Source organism: Macrobrachium rosenbergii, chromosome 27 (genome assembly GCF_040412425.1).
Source record: "Macrobrachium rosenbergii isolate ZJJX-2024 chromosome 27, ASM4041242v1, whole genome shotgun sequence".
In the NCBI taxonomy this organism is placed as follows: domain Eukaryota; kingdom Metazoa; phylum Arthropoda; class Malacostraca; order Decapoda; family Palaemonidae; genus Macrobrachium; species Macrobrachium rosenbergii.
The window spans coordinates 38764509-38782508 of NC_089767.1; the positions used below are offsets into that span (position 1 = coordinate 38764509).

Genomic DNA, 18000 nt, shown 5'->3' on the forward strand with positions numbered 1-18000 from the left:
TACACACACACACACACATATATATATATATATATATATATATATATATATATATATATATATATATATATATATATATATATATATATTTTGTAATATATATATATATATATTGTATATTTTTTTATTTATATATATTGCTATATATATATATATATATATATTTTTTTTATATTTTTTTTTTTTGTAACGATATCTACTTGTCCGATTTTTTTTTTTTTTTTTTTTTTTTTTTGTTGTAAGGATATCTACCAGGCCGATTTTTTTTTTTTTGTAAGGATGTCTACTAGTTCTGATTTTTTTTCTTTTGCTATTTTTTTCTGGATGTGTCTACTAGTTCTGATTTTTTTTCTGTAATGATGTGTCTACCAGTCCGATTTTTTTTTTTTTTTTTTTGCTGTAAGGATGTCTGCTAGTCCTTTTTTTTTTTTGTGCTGTAAGGATGTGTCTACCAGTCCGATTTTTTTTTTTGTAAGGATGTGTCTACCGGTCCGATTTTTTTTTTTTTTTTTTTTTTTTGCTGTAAGGATGTGTCTACCAGTTCCGATTTTTTTTCTCAAGAGTAGCATTACACACTCGTTGCGCTCATATCTTAATTGTTTTCTGCCAAAATGGACTAAGTTTTCCCTCTTTTGGCCTTGTTGAGTTTTATTTATATACTTCCTGTGTGAACAGCTGTTGCCGTGGAAACCCTTACAGTTTTGCAAACACATTTTCACACAAATCTGTCCATGTTTTTCTTTATATATTCTCGTTTTCATATGTTATATTTCATGAGTTTATTTATTTATTCCATTTTCTTGAGATTTGTTCTAAACTGTATTAATTTCTTCCCTTTTGATTGTTAACACTGCTTTCTCTCCCATTATTTTCAGTGCAATGATTCTTTGAACGTCTTCAGAATTGTTTTATTCCTGTCATTAATATTGTTTTTTTTTTATCATTACTGTTGGTTTCCATTTCTTTCAATTGCATTATTATGTTTATTCTTATTATTGTCCTCTTATTTTGCTGTCATCGCCGTCAACATTATCAATGTTATGCATTCAAAAATAGGAACAGATAAAGAACTTAAATGATTTGGTAAGGTATATACTGCATTATGCTTATGTGAAAAGTGTTATGCTTATGTGAAAAGTATTATGCTTATGTGAAAAGTATTATGCTTATGTGAAAAGTGCTATGCTTATGTGAAAAGTATTATGCTTATGTGAAAAGATTATGCTCATGTGAAAAGTGTTATGCTTCTGTGAAAAGTGTTATGCTTATGTGAAAAGTATTATGCTTATGTGAAAAGATTATGCTTATGTGAAAAGTATTATGCTTATGTGAAAAGTATTATGCTTATGTGAAAAGATTATGCTTATGTGAAAAGATTATGCTTATGTGAAAAGTATTATGCTTATGTGAAAAGTATTATGCTTATGTGAAAAGTATTATGCTTATATGAAAAGTACTCTGCTTATGTGAAAAGTATTACGCTTACGTGAAAAGTGGTATGCTTATGTGAAAAGCATTATCCTTATGTGAAAAGTACCGCCCCAAACCCGTACTATTTACCGTCCCCACCTCCCCGGTCCCACAACGGAAAAGAAAATAACAGAAATGAAAAGAACAAGCGGAAAAGAGCCAATGTAGGCAATGGTGCCGAAGAGGAGAGACAAGGCGCACTGCAATCTTCTTTATGGCTTATAGAAAGATGAAAAGGGAAGGATTCTTTTCCATCTCGCTATTATTTTCTCTGCTGCTTTCATCTCTGATGGGCTGGTATATATTTTTTTCCCCCTGTTGATTAATGGAGGAAGAGATAAATAAGGAGAGAGAGACAGAAAAGGAGAGGAAGAAAACAGAGATGGCCAGACCCGATTAATTGGGGAAAAATTGAACAGCGGCGAGGGACTGTTTTTGAAAATGTGTGTTTTTCCTGTGAGATCGGTCCTTGTGAAGATGTTGTGCTGTTATGCACCTCAAACAGGGCAGCCGGAGGGAGAGAGAGAGAGAGAGAGAGAGAGAGAGAGAGAGAGAGAGAGAGAGAGGAGAGGAGAGGAGATTGCTTCCATAATTCCCTTAGAGAGAGAGAGAGAGAGAGGAGAGGGAGAGGGAGATTGCTTCCATAATTCCCTTACTCTGTATATGTACAGGAGATAGAGAGTGTCTCCATAATTCCGTCATTTTATATATATATATATATATATATATATATATATATATATATATATATATATATATATATATATATATATATATGTGTGAGTGAGAGAGAGAGAGTGAGTGTGTGTGTGTGTGTGTGTATAGAGAGAGAGAGAGAGAGAGAGAGAGAGATTGATAATTCCCTTGCTCTGTATATAGAGAGAGAGAGAGAGAGAGTTTTCCATAATTCCCTCATTCTATAAGCAATGAGAAATAGAGAGAGAGAGTATCTCCATAATTCCTTCATTTTATATATATGTAGCAAGAGAGAGAGAGAGAGAGAGAGAGAGAGAGAGAGAGAGAGAGAGAGAGAGAGTTTCTGCAATTCCCTCACCCTGTATATGTAGAGACAGACAGACAGACAGACGAGAGAGAGAGAGAGAGAGAGTTTCATAAATTCCTTACAGTGTATCATAGGTAAAATTTTGCTTCAAACAACGAGCGACCAGAGCTCAGTCCTGAAAAATCCACTGTACCTTGGTCAAGGTCAACCTAAGCAGTGACTTTAGTAACCTGGTGGTTAGTCAACTTTGATGCGCGCAGCCAGGGTACAAAAAAAAAAAAAAAAAAAAAAGGCCATGGAGCTTACAACCTCATCCCATAAGAATTACTCAGAAACAGGAAGGTTACCGCGCTCTGGGACCTTCTAACTAAGGGATAAAATATATAGTGGAATTTATATATATATATATATATATATATATATATATATATATATGTGTGTGTGTGTGTGTGTGTGTGTGTGTATGTATATATATATATATACACACACACACATATATATATATATTTATATATATATATATATATATATATATATATATATATATATATATATATATATATATATAACATGTGTGTGTTTGTGTGTATTTTAAACAATCTTGCCTAACCAGCTTGGGTCCGTTTCATGAAAAATGCAATTTCGCTCTGTTGACACAAGCAGTCAATTAGGTACTTGCTCGTATGTGTGCAGGTACTAAGCATAGTTTATAACATTTTAATGGAACTGAACTACAAAAAAATATAGTAGGCGTAAGTTCGAAGTAACCAACTAAGTGACAAAGCCAGCCTCAGTATGTTATTATCATTATCTTTAGAGACGTTCATTGGAGGATGTAAGTACACATTATATCAGCAGGTTTTAGGTTTCATCAACAGGACGTTTCGTGACTTCCTTCGGCAATGATGATGGGGAGATATTTGCATGGATGAAAATATGCAGGCAAAAGATTTAAATTGCTTATAAAATCAATCAAAAACAGTGAAGTTCTTGTGCTTAACGGAAATCAGTTGATATCTATAATAAATGCATGTTTTAAGGCACTTCAAGATATGGCTTATATAATTTTTTTAGAAAAGGTGCCACTAGGTACCACTTTGCCATCGGTATGATAAAGTTCACTATGGAATTGCATAGGGAACTTCTGATGACTAAAATGTTTAGCAGTCTCGTAAACTAATAAGATGGTTTCATAAACATGTTCTCTCTCTCTCTCTCTCTCTCTCTCTGTGTGTGTGTGTGTGTGTGTGTGTGGCTTTCCTGCGCACGCGCGCACACACACACACACACGCACGTACGACGATCACGCTGAGAAATTCCCAAAATTTGATGTATTTGGTGGAGGAGGACGAAGAATGCCGAAGTGTATTTAATTGCAGTGCAGTGTAAAATTGGATTAGGGAGGGATGAAGACTTCGAGCTCTCTCTCTCTCTCTCTCTCTCTCTCTCTCTCTCTCTCTCTCTCTCTTGTGAAAGTAGAAACAGCACTACCGACAGGGTTTAAAGGTACACAAATGGTTGAGACATTAATGAATAACAAAATAGGGTCTTAATTCGTACAGAAGAGAAAAATGATCATTGTCATGAGAACAACATGGCGACGAAGCGAGGTAGAATGATAAAAAAGGGGAAGAGAGAGAGAGAGAGAGAGAGAGAGAGAGAGAGAGAGAGAGAGAGAGAGAGAGAGAAATGCTAATGGTCATGAGAACATATGCTAACGATGAGGTGACGTGGAATGAGAAGAGGGTCAGAGAGAGAGAGAGAGAGAGAGAGAGAGAGAGAGAGAAGAGAGTCACTTCGGAAAGAAAAACGATGACATTTGATGAGCTGGAATTTAGGGAATAAAAGGAAGGGTGGGGACGATGCTGAATGCCGGAGAAGTGGTGAATAAGAATAAATAGCAAATGAGGAAAAGGAACCGTCATGTTCTTTTGGGAAATGAACCGTTATTTTCTCTATTCCTTTCATGACAGAATGCGGTGATGATGGGAAAATACATACGCATTACGGACATGGAAAGGGTTTTATATATACAAGATTTACAGATTTAAACAAACGAGAATAAAAATGAAACAAACTGAAAGCGCGGGGACGGGAGCCATAATGAAAGTTCTCATGAAAGGTTTAAATGGTTTAGTAAGGATGATAGTTTAAATTTTGAAATAAGGGTATGAATGTTACTGATGACATATGTTGATGAGAATGATAATGAATAGATGAAAATAAATAAAAATAATGCTGTTGTATGTAATTTATTCTTTCCGTATCCAGGACAATAAAATCAGTGTGTCACCTATATAAAATTTATATGATAGTAAACATTACAAAACATTTGTCTTTTTTGAATGAACTAAATTTATATGATAGTAAACATTACAAAATATTTGTCTTTTTTGAATGAACTATTCACAGTATGAAAGATCAGATGAATAATACACCTGTATAAATTTATATGATAGTAAACATTACAAAACATTTGTCTTTTTTGAATGAACTAAATTTATATGATAGTAAACATTACAAAACATTTGTAATGAACTTTCTATAGCATATAAGATCAGACGAATAATATTTATCGAGGAAGTATGAGATTCAGATTATTTAAACTTAGATTTACTAGAAATATTGTTTATCAGCTAGAGAAAAAAAATATTTACGACAAAAAACTAAGATAGATTTATCGAAGGTAGTTATGTACTATAAGATATTAATTCTAGTGTTTCCACGAGATAGCATAAATAATTATGACAAGGAAATGTGTAATAATAATTATATATATACATACATATATATATATAATTATATATAATTGTATATATATAATATATACAAAGAAACCCAAACTCTAATTTCAATTACCAGTAATCAGCCACTGCATTAAGTAATTAACAAAGCGGTAATGCGAATTAAACAGCGAATTTGCCTAGGGTTAAGAAGTAACAGTGTTTAAAAAAAACGAATAATGTTCAATAATCATCATCAGCAAGATCTAGGAACCAATGCAGATAAAGTTGAGGAAGAAATAACCGCGTAACAATTAGAGCGAAATAATTGCCCCATTAGCAGTTGCAGGGAGAGAGAGAGAACGGGACCTTGTTTCTTTTTCTTTGTTTCTTTCTTTATTTTCTTACTTTTCTCTCTCTCTCTCTCTTTCTCCTCTTCGAGGGTGAGGTGTGGCAGTTTAACAACCAGGGAGTTTCGTTAGGTGAGGAGGAGTGAGGGGGGGCGGCGGCGGGTGGCCAATTGTACCGTGAGTGTAAGAATTTGGTAGTAATTGGATTTCATACGTTTCAGGAAAATTTATTATTATTATTATTATTATTATTATTATTATTATTATTATTATTATTATTATTATTATTACTGGAGTAAATGGAGTACTGATGTAGCTGGTATGGCTCATTGGCAGTCATTACTCTCTCTCTCTCTCTCTCTCTCTCTCTCTCTCTCTCTCTCTCTCTCTCTCTCATTATTATTATCATGGCTAATAAAGCTTATTGGCAGTCATTATTCCTAGTCTCTCTCTCTCTCTCTCTCTCTCTCTCTCTCTCTCTCTCTCTCTCTCTCATATCATTATATCATTATTATTATAATTAGAGTTACTGGAGAATGTAATTAGTAGTCTTGCTCTCTCTCTCTCTCTCTCTCTCTCTCTCTCTCTCTCTCTCTCTCTCTCTCTCTCTCTCTCTCTCTCTCATATCATTATATCATTATTATTATAATTAGAGTTACTGGAGAATGTAATTAGTAGTACTTATTAGCTCTCTCTCTCTCTCTCTCTCTCTCTCTCTCTCTCTCTCTCTCTCTCTCTCTCTCTCTCTCTCTTATTATTATTATTATTATTATTATTATTATTAGAGTTACTGGAGAACGTAATCAAAGTACTTATTAGCTATCATTGCTCTCTCTCTCTCTCTCTCTCTCTCTCTCTCTCTCTCTCTCTCTCTCTCTCTCTATTTATTATTATTATTATTATTATTATTATTATTATTATTTACTGGATTAATTAATATTATGAGAGTTACTGGAGAACGTAATCAGAAGTACTTATTAGCTATCATTGCTTTCTCTCTCTCTCTCTCTCTCTCTCTCTCTCTCTCTCTCTCTCTCTCTCTCTCTCTCTCAAGGCAACGAAAGTGCTTACCTGTAGCAGAACCGAGAGCGCCACCACTCCATGAGCCCGGTTGACGGCCTCCGAAAAGTTGCTGAATAGTTGCGAGTTGAACCCGTAGACTTGTAGCTGAAAAGTAATTTGGGTCAAAAAGTTAATATTTTGTTTTTCTTCCTTCTGAATGTTTATGAAGGAAAATGAAGTGAATAAAAGTAGAAATAAATAAAACAAGAGTAGAAATGCATAGAAATGAAATGATTGCAAAGCAAAATCAGAAACAAATAAAGCAAGAATAGAAATTAATGTGAGACAAGAGTAGAAACAAATATCAATGTAAACAGATAAAAATAAAGGACGATTAAAATAAATAAAAGTAAATGAATATAATTCAGAATGAAAATAAATTAAATTGAATAAATACACATTAAGTAAGTGAAAATTTAAATAGATATAAATTAAAATAATTGAGAATAAAATAAATACAAATTAATTTACGTAAAAATGAATGAAAATAAATAAAAATACAAAGGAAAATAAATAAAACGAATATGGAATTAATGTATTATAAATATAGAATAAAATCTATTTTCACCTTTAAAACATCTACGAATGAATGGGTATAGGATAAGTTTTATTTTAATCTCCAAAACCGTGGTCTAAATTTGGCTAAATATTTTGGATTAAGTAATTGCAGGTAATATAATTATATAATTACTGGTGCACAAAGAATCGACTTATAGCTGTTAAAGTTATCGACAAAACAATAAGCAAAAGTTCAGTTCGATAAAGCTTTAAAATTCCATCAACTTGTGACCTTATGAATTTTCACGACAGCGTGTCCAAACTAGGGGAAAAAAATATAAGTTGTATCAAACTTATTTTCATAATATCAGCCAGATATTCTAATATATAAAAATTTTTTTCAGAGGCTCTTTAGGGAAAGTGGATTTAGAAATAGGCAGTTTTTATGACAGTGGCTTCATAGATCATTCCTTTGAAGATAGTGATTTTTTTTTTTCTGGGTAAGATATGGTTTATCTAACATTTATAAGCAATCTTTAGAGATGTCAGGAAGAGGTTTTTCTGATTTTTTTTACCATTGAGTCGTTTCTTCATATTTTCATCGTATTTTTTATTACTTTTACATTGGATATATATACATATATTACATATATATGTATGTATGTATGTATACTGTATATACCGTGTAAATATATACATTATATATATATATATCTATATATATATATTTATGTATACATACATACATATATAATATATATATATATATACAGATATATATATATACACATATATAGTGTATATATATAATGTATATATATATAATATATATATATATATATATATATATATATATATATATATATATATATATATAGTTATATATATAGTTTGTGTAAATATATAGAAAGATCAATAGATAGATAGCTAGGTAACGTTTGAATCTGTTTATTTGAGTTGCCACAACTTCCTTATTCCTAACGGTGCGGAAGGCTAGGCCTACTTTAAATGCCGTACATGTACTTATAACGCTATATATCAGATTAAGGCAGTGCTATATTTAGACTTGCTGTTTCCAGCAAACGCGGGCGCGTTTGTTTCCCGAGAGGGGAATCCATTTCCCAACAGTGGGCAAGTTGAATAGGAGGGAGTTTATTTCGATTTAATATTAATGTTGACGGTCTGCGCTGTGAATAGCATACCAAAAATTTAATAAGCGTGAGTTATGGGGTTTCGTGTAGGACCCATTGTGGACGGTCTTGTCTTATTCAGTGTTTAAACACTTATTTCATTAGTTTCTCTCGAATGAATTTGGGCAACGTTTGATTTCATCGGTTAAGCGGATGTTGGAGTAGTCTCTAAAAGGAACTGTGCTTTCAGGAAGGATGTCAGTCCACTAGCCCCCTCCTGGTAACTAGTCCCCGTAGTGGGGGATAGTGCCGTCAGTGCACCTCATGCGGTGCACTGTAGGCATGACTTAAGGTTCTTTGCAGCGTGCCTTCCTTAGGCCCCTAGCTGCAACCCCTTTCGTTCCTTTTACTCTACCTCCATTCATATTCTCTTTCTTCCATCTTACTTTCCACCCTCTCCTAATAATTGATTCATAGTGCAACTGCTTTGAGGTTTTCCTCCTGTTACACCTTTCAACCCTTCTGTCAGGTTCCTTTTCAGCGCTGCATGACCTCATAGGTCCCAGTGCTTGGCCGTTGGCCAAAATTCTATATTTAATTCAAAGAGACCTTAATCTCTGCCTCTCACTATTACATTTCAGTTAATTTTATATATTAAATTCAATTACATGTATGTGATTATTACTTTTAACCCTTCTCCCGCCACAAATAAGCGCTGATTATGATTGACGAAACTCCCGAAACGTGGCGTCAGTGACCTCAGTATTTGTGACGCCAGAAAAATCGCAACAATGAATCAATTACTCTCCCCAAAATCAAAGTCTTAGATAAAAAGTCACTGAATTATAGTTTGAATTCTTGTCCTGTTTCCTGCATAGAGTTGGAGGATTGAGTTACACTCAAACCATACTTGTTTACTTTGGAAATGTGAGATTTTAAGCTATCTTTCATCTCTTAGTTTGTTACTTTTCTAATTGACTTTCGCAGTTACTTTTCTTGCACTTAAGAAAGAGATTTTTAGTGTGTTCGTTATAAAGTGAGAAGTATTTCATTTCCTTTTTTAATCATCCTTGAGATCATTTTTAACGGTGTATTTATTTATGTACAAAGTCACTTGGTTACGTGGCTTGTTAAATCACGAAAATGAAAAAGAACGTCATTTCACTCGTTTTTTAATAAAAAAAAGAAAACAGGTCAAACCCGAATAGCGAGAATATACAAATGTACATAACCATCTATGATACTTACCAGCCAAAGCCGCCGTTATTTATTGCATTGAATAAAACAAGATTACTCCGATAAACAGTTAAAGTTACCCCCACACATCTCCTTTCTCCTCCTCCTCCTCCTCCTCCCTCCTCCTCCTCCCCTCCTCCTCCTCCTCCTCCTCCTCCTCCTCCTCCTCCTCCTCCTCCCCTGGGCTTTGACATCGGACACGCCATGCCTTTAAAGGCTTTTCGCTTTGAGCGCGTTTCAGATGTTTTTTGAAGAACAAATCCTATTACTGTGGCGAGTAGATGCAAACTACCGCTCGAGCTCTAATATATATATATGTATATATATATATATATTCAGCTAACATCATTTTTTTTTGTCTCCCTTTTATTTATAGAGTTAAGCGCATGAACCGTATTGAAAATATACCCTTTGTGAGTCCATAGTTCTCTCTCCCTACCTGGTGGAATGGTGGCGTATACGCCGTAATTTGATATATTCTGTTATGCGTCTCCCGGGAGTTGGGTGGTGCCGCACGTCAGTGCACCCCACGCGGTGCGCTGTAGGCATTACTTGAGGTTCCTTGCAGCTTGCCTTAGGTCCCTAGCTGCAACCCCTTTCATTCCCTTTACTGTACCTCCGTCCATATTCTCTTTCTTCCGTCTTATTTTCCACCCTCTCCTAACAAATGATTCGGAGTGCAACTGCTTTGAGGTTTTCCTCCTGTTACACCTTTCAAACTTCCATTGCTTTTAGTTTTCCGTTTCAGCGCTGAATGACCTCACAGGTCCCAGCGCTTGGTCTGTGGCCTAAATCTTGTATTCCTTCCTATCTGTTATGCGTCGGGGGGTTTGTTTCCCTTAAAAGGATTTAGAACAGACAGAGAATCCCGTAGATTAATTTCGTAATATCGTAATATCGTTCCCCGTCGGTTGATCCCTCTACGAAGCGATTTCTTGCGTTGCGGTGGGTGGGGGTGGGGGGGGGGGAAGCAAAATAACCTTACATATTTATCGTAGACGTCGGCACTAAATTCTTTTTTATGCCTCTCCCGGAGAAAGGACGACCCATAAGGAACAAAGTTGTTGAGTTCTTGCCACGGAAGGGATTTGTTTGCGTGCGTATAAACTGTTTCTTGTATATATTTGTTGGTGCTCGCGTTGTAAAGATGACGAGTGTGTTTTAACCCCGGAGAGCTTGAAAAAAAAAAAAATACGAAAAATATCTGGAGAGACACCACCCCACCCACCCACCCCCAAAACCCTGTTTAATTTAGACATGGCGGTTAATACTGGGCTTTATAAGTTGGAATGCCTTGATTCATGCCGTCCCCGCGAGAACTCTAGAAGTTTCTATTAAATTCTACTGTTAATGTTCCGCCTATCCCAGACGATCTCGGGAAAACCCAGCGTGGATATTAAACGAGTCGGGAAGTTCCAGCATAACATTAAGGCATATTTCGAATGTCGCTTCTCCGGCCCTTGCGGAACTTGCCGCCGCTGCCGTTTCTCACGGAGGTATCTTAAGTCTTGCGAGTAATTGCCTGGGTCCTTGGGTATAGCAGGATGTAGATGGTGCTTGAAAGTTTATAAAGAAAGTGTTATGGTCCGGTTGTAGATCTAAATGCGGTGTGGGTTGTACATTTTTTCCCACCCTTCCTCTCCTGTAGGAGATGGATATTGATTTTTTTTTTTTTTTTCTGCGGGTGTTCAAGGTCACTTAATTGCATACTTAATATTGTAAATTAAATAACGCTGTTGTATCCCATTGCCGTTGTTCTTTTATTTGTTTCTTAAAACTCATGATAAGAATTAGACCTTTTCATACCGTTCTAGTTTTCCTTCACTCAATGGCCCCGTTAGTCCCAGCGGTTGGCCTTCGCCCTAAATTCTACTGTACATTCTATTCTGTTCTAACGCATGTAAAGCGCGACGGTTATATATTACGTATATATATACATTACACATAAGATTTCATGTTTGTTTACTCGGCTTTCACCATCTATTCGTTGCTTTGGCGTTGAATGGAAAGGAATGAAAGCGGTGACTGTCAGTATTTTAATCATGGGAGTCAAACTCGCACATGAAAATTTAATTTTACGTGAGTATTTAAACAAAAAAAACTCCCTCTCGGTGATTCATTTTAAGAAATGCAAACGATAGTGGCAGCGTTAGGATAATTACAATAAAAATGTAGATAAATATAAGAAAAAAATTTGATAAATATAAAAAAGAAAATGAGGCAGTTATAGACAAAGCGCATTTGACAAATTTTACCAGTACAGACAAAGTGCGTTTTATCCAAAAGAGCATTGTTATTGTTATTGTTATTACTCAGATTACTGTTTGCTGCATCATTCTGACACTTGTCATAGGTTTTTTTTTTTTTTATTTAACTTAAGACAAAATGCCAAGATTTTTGACAGCTGTCAAAAATCTCCAGTAGTTTACGAGTACAAGTTTGACTGCTTAGCCGAAGAAGAATGCAACTGACATTTCTCAGAACCTAAAAAGAAATGAAATCGCAGAAAAGACCTGACTAGTCGATATGTAAGGACGTAATTATTATTTTATCGAACCGAGGCATTCGACCACTAGAGAAGTGCCGAACAACACCGGCCCACAAACTGTATCAAAAGAACGACCCCATTCTCGCGAGAGTTAGCGCACACATCTTGAGCTGACGATAATGGAGTCGGTTTCGGTAAAAAGTGAAAGCCGACGTTGGATTGGACGTTGCGGTCGATTTTTTTTTCCTTTTTTCGCTTTTGACTGTAACAGTTTACGCGTAAGTCTTTTATTTACATGTACCGTTCTTTTTATATTTATTCAGGTCTTCATTTACATTAATTTAGGTTTTCCTTTTCTCCTTCTTTGTATTTTCGTTTTGGTCCTTGGTTCGTTGAATTGCTGATGTGTCTAAATGCTGTTTGTTCCTCAACCTCTTTACTGATTATATTAATTTATGTACTTTTTTTACGTTCAGTAAATGTATGAGATGATTGTGTTCATGATATCAAATTGCTTTTTTTTTTTTTTTTTTTTTTTTTTTTGCCGAAAATGTTTCTCTGTTATTTTACGGAGTACAATACCTTAATACTTTATATCTCTTACCCTGTACAGTTCTTGTTCTGCGATGCTGGAATGAATTGTATGTACGTATTGGCGTACGTGCATTACATTCGAACTCTGTACGGTTTATGACTGTTTTATGTACGTATTCATATCTGACAAGCATGAACGTAATACTACACGGGCGTGTATGTCGAATCATCCGCGTACATCTCGTGTAGACATCTTACCGTTTGAAGTTAACGAGAATGGCAAATGAATGGAGAGAGAGAGAGAGAGAGAGAGAGAGAGAGAGAGAGAGAGAGAGAGAGAGAGAGAGAGAGAGAGAGAGAGAAGTGACAACATACTCTTCAAAAGAAAATATTATGATGTTACATCTGGTGGCTGGATTTCCCCGGGGCCGGGAAACTTCAAGTTTTTGTAGTCGCGAACGATGCTCGTTTCATAACTTCGGGTCTTGGTAAATTATAATTTGTTGGCTGAAGCTCATGTGGGACCCTAGTTTTATTCCGAAAAATTGCCTGGTAGGTAAACAAAACAGAGAGTACTTTCCTAGTTTTTTTTTTTTTTTTTTTTTTAGCGCCTGCATTGGAGAACGAGATAGTTGCGTAGTTGTAATTTTCAGCTCTATTTTTGTTTGTTTATTTGTGTATTTATTTTTATTTTTTTTTATACGTTTGTAGAGGCGAGGAAGGGTCCCAGAATTTGCTTCCATTATGCAGATGTTTGATCTAGACAAGATGTATTTTAAATATGACTTGTGTATTTTATTTGCTTTATTATATTCGTTTTCATTTTTTTTTTTGTTATGTCTGCAGAATTTTTTTACTCATTCTTTATGTATTCAATTACGCCTTGCTGTGTATCTTTTTATTTTATTTGAATAACTCGATTATAAAAATATTAATAAGAATTGTCTGTAAACTTTTCCGTTCTGAGACTTAGTATTGTCTTCATCATCATCATCATCATCATCATCATTACCGTCACACTATCAATCATATTCTAACTTTCCTCATTGTTATTCGAGAGTGTCTTCGCTTTATGATGAATCTCCATTCATTATTCCTCATTATCTAACTTAGTATCTCTTTAAAGAAGGGAAATAAATTGAGAAAAATTCGATCTTTCATATCCCATTCCTCTTCTTCTTGGCGACCCCCACCCCCGTTCACACACCAGTCTCAACACCCACCATCCATACTCCCCAATTCAACCCTAACACCCACTCCACCCCCATCCATACACCCAATCCTCCTGTCCTGCCCCATCCACATCCAAAATTCACCCCACCCCCACAGCCCAATTCACCCCCATCCACACCCAAAATTCACTCCCACCCCATCCACACTCCTAATTCACCCCCACTTCCTATCGCCACCCCTAATTCTCCCAAACCCCTACCTCCATCCACATCTCCAATTCACCCCATCCACATACCCAATCCTCCCCCACTCCACCCCCATCCACACTCCTAATTCACCCCACCCCCATCCACACTCCTAATTCACCCCCATCCACACCCCCAATTCACCCCCACCCTCATCCACAAGTCAAATCCTCCCACTGTACCTATATCCACATTCTTAATTCACCCCCCACCCCCCCCCACCCACACTCCTAATTCACCCCCACCCTTCACCCATCCAGGGAGACCGCCCCCTTCCTTCCTTCCAAAGATCCCAGCGAAATCGTATATCAATTCCAGCGAAACCAATTGGGCGAATATATTCATACATTGAGATTTATGTCACGACCGCGTCATTTATTGTGATGAATGATCGCCGATGCCAGAATTGGTTGAAAAGTTTGGCAGCTAAAATGACACTTTTTCAACAACTCTTTCCAGAGGGGAAATTGACGCCCCCCTTTTTTTTTCCCTAGATGTAAATCACGTTTGGGAGGGTTTTTGATGATTTTTTTTTTTGAGAGGGATTTTTTTTATTTCACTTTTTATTTCTGTGGTTAGAAGTGTGTGTGTGCATGTGAGTTTTGAGGACGTAGGCGTCCTCTCTCTCTCTCTCTCTCTCTCTCTCTCTCTCTCTCTCTCTCTCTCTCTCTCTCTCTCTCTCTCTCTCTCAAGTCCAGAAAAGAGAAATTTTTCTTGTATGCACGTTCTCCTTTATATCAGTTGATGGTTTCCTATTTAGCTTTTAGGTCATTACTAATGGCACATCACGTGACATTTATATTCCGGATAATCTTAAGTAAGCATTTTCACTTTATTTCTTCAATATTTTTTTACTTTATTTTTTTCCTGTCTTTTATTTTATTTTATTTTGATGATGGAGCAGCGATTTTCATCGCAATATTTATTAAATTGATTTTTTAACCTACCGAATTTATCAGTCCTCGGTATGTTAGATTATCCACGAATGAATAATTGTTTGGTGTTCCTTACACACACACACACACACACACACACACACACACACACACACAACTCGGCCGAGCTCACGCAACCGAACACATGAAAATATTATGTAAGGTCTCCATGTAGCAACAGAGGCAAAATACATTTCATTGCAATTGTTTACAATTCCCTAGAGACTGGACATATCTCATGTGATTGCGCTAAGCACCCAATGCCCCCTTTTCACCCACGTGAGACATGGTTAAACAAGACACTGGCTATGAGTGACCCGGCAGGGAGAGACCTACGCGCTTCTCCAAACCCACAATCCCTAGATTACAGAAATTAGGATCGTGCTTTTGGACAATCTGTCAGATTTATCAGGAACTGTGTCAGATTTATCAGGACTTGAACTGACGACCACCACAGTGGAAAGTCTTCGGCTGTTCCAGTGAGCCTAGCAGTCCAGTGTTGATGATATTTGCCTCGCCATTGTGAAGTTCTGAGTTACATTAAGCTGTGATATATAAAGTTTTTCTCTTTATTTTTATCGTAAAATGAGATGTTCTTCCTTTCATCTAATTGTTAGTGGATATTGCCATGCTTCCCATGAAAGACCCAAGACTTCCCGCGCATTCCCTCAGAGTGTTTGGCAGAGTTGTGATGAACGTGAAAATGGGCCGTTCCGGTTGTAAGTTAGCGTTGTAGGGCGTTAGTGCCGTCAGTGCACCTCACTGGGTGCACTGTAGGCATTACTAGAGGTTCTTTGCAGCATCCCTTCGGCCCCTAGCTGCAACTCCTCTCATTCCTTTTACTGTACTTCCATCCGTATTATCTTTCTTCCACCTTGCTATCCAACCTCTTCTAACAGTTATCTCATAGTGCAACTTTGAGGTTTTCCTCCTGTTACACCTTTCAAACCTACCTACTCTCAATTTCCCGTTCCAGCGCTGAATGACCTAATAGGTCCCAGTGCTTGGTCTTTGGCCTAAACACTCTATTCCATTCCTTTCCTTTCCATTCCATTCCATTCCATTCCATTCCATCCCATTCCATCCCATTCCATTCCATTCCATTCCATTCCAGTTGTAAGTCAGAATATCAGATGTTCAGTTACACCTAAAATAATAATTGAAACATAACTTAATGTTTATTAATAATCAGTTGTTGCTACAAGTTAAAATTAACCTAATACTATACCTTATGCCTCGACCAGTGTAGTGCAGTACAGTATTCATGTGATATCTTGAAAAATGTTGAATTTTAATTTTAATTTTTTGTCAGTTTTACACAAGAACTTTTTCCTCTCTTCATTTACCTCAGCTGGGAAGGCTGTGCCGTTCACTGTGTGCTCTGAGCCCCGCTGGTCACCAGCCCCGAAGTGCAGCTGCACGTGGCTGACCTGTCGTGGAAAGAGAGAGGGAGAGAGAGAGAGAGTGAGGTCAGCAAGGTAAGCCATGTTTGATTCCCTGTTTTTTTTAATTAGAATTTTTTTTATATTATTTATATGCATATTTTGTAACACTATTGATCAAAATGAGGTGGATTGTGTGTATGTATATATGTGTGTATTTTGTGTTTATATATATATATATATATATATATATATATATATATATATATATATATATATATATATATATATATATATGTATATATATATATATTTATATATCCAATATACATATATGTATATGTATGCATACATACACACACACATATATATCTTCTTCTTCTTCTTCTTCGTTTAACGTGCTTTTTCCCATTTTTATATGGGGTAAGCACGATGCCTTCTTTGAAGGACTTTGATTTGGCATTGGGGTAGGCCGTAGCCTCGATCGGCTGCCCTGCCTGACATCGCTTAGACCCCGGTAGCGCATGTGCACATGTATCGTACCAAATCCCCAGCTCCCTTTCTCCCAGCAGCGAGGAGAATTGAACAGTTAGGTCGACAGTTCGAGACGTGTGAGGTGTCTGTTATGTTTTTAGAAGATGTTGGAGTGGCTTTGTTTGTGTGTGTATTAGTCTGTAACACCCATTTGCTTTCAGCAAACCTATCCGCTGATTACATACATAATCCCGGGGTGTCTACACGGATAGCTAAGTGTCCGCCTCTCCGACCGGTCGGCTGCGGATTTGAACCCACGCCACAGACCTCTATGAGAGTCCGAGGCTGCTGCTCTACCGACCGAGCCATCGAGGCTCCACACACATATATATAATGTGTATATATATATATACACGCATTATATATATGAGTGTGTTATTTGTGTGTGCTCGCACGCGCGTTTACAGGATTAAAATATAAGTTCAGGCTTCTTACTGAACAACGATACAAATACTTAACATTTGATAAGAAAAAAAAAAGTCTTATGATATTTATAGAAAAGTCCAAGATACAGAACTTGGCCAAAGCTCTACATCATTAGGGTTCTTGAAAGTCTCCCGCTGCTGTAGAAATTGTACGGAAATAGCCTTAGGTATATATGGAATATTTCAAAAAGTATTAGGAGGTAAATGTTGGAAAAACTGTAGATTTTATTCGAGGAAAGTTTTGACGAGAGCCTGTTACTCTGTTCCTTACTATATTCCTTCCAAGTTGGTCTACTGATAGACTATTTATTAGGATTGATGTCTTTTAGCATATTAGTATTCACTGGCATTTGCTCATTATAATGTACATCCCGTTTTGCCGTCAGTGCACCTCATGCGGTGCACTGAAGGCATTACTTAAGGTTCTTTGCAGAGTGCCTTCGGCCCCTAGCTGCAACCCCATTCGTTCCTTTTACTGTACCTCCTTTCATATTCTCTTTCTTAAATCTTACTTTCCACCTTCTCCTAACAATTGATTCATGGTGCAACTGCTTTGAGGTTTTCTTCTTGTTAAACCTTTCAAACCATTTACTGCCAATTTCCGTTTCAGCGCTGAATGACCTCATAGGTCCCAGCGGTTGGCCTTTGGCCTTAATTCTACATTCCATTCAATTAACTAGAGTTGATGCGATATTAAGACAGCAAGCATTCATTGAGATTGCATTAAAAAAACCGCGGATCAGAAAACAGACTATTTAATTGATGTGTGAATTTCTGATAGCAATTTTTAATGAATATTGTAAACATCAGAA

At 36.4% G+C, this 18000-nt stretch overlaps 1 protein-coding gene across 1 annotated transcript in view; it reads right to left on the reverse strand.

The window, feature by feature from the left end:
• Positions 1–18000, reverse strand: part of LOC136853667 (carbonic anhydrase-related protein 10-like) — a 221194-nt gene that overhangs the window by 20763 nt on the left and 182431 nt on the right. Inside the window, exons 5-6 of the mRNA XM_067129595.1 lie at positions 16194–16277; positions 6618–6713 (exon numbers count right to left, since the gene is read on the reverse strand). Coding sequence (XP_066985696.1) covers positions 6618–6713; positions 16194–16277 — 180 coding nt within the window. The remainder of the gene's footprint in view (positions 1–6617; positions 6714–16193; positions 16278–18000) is intronic.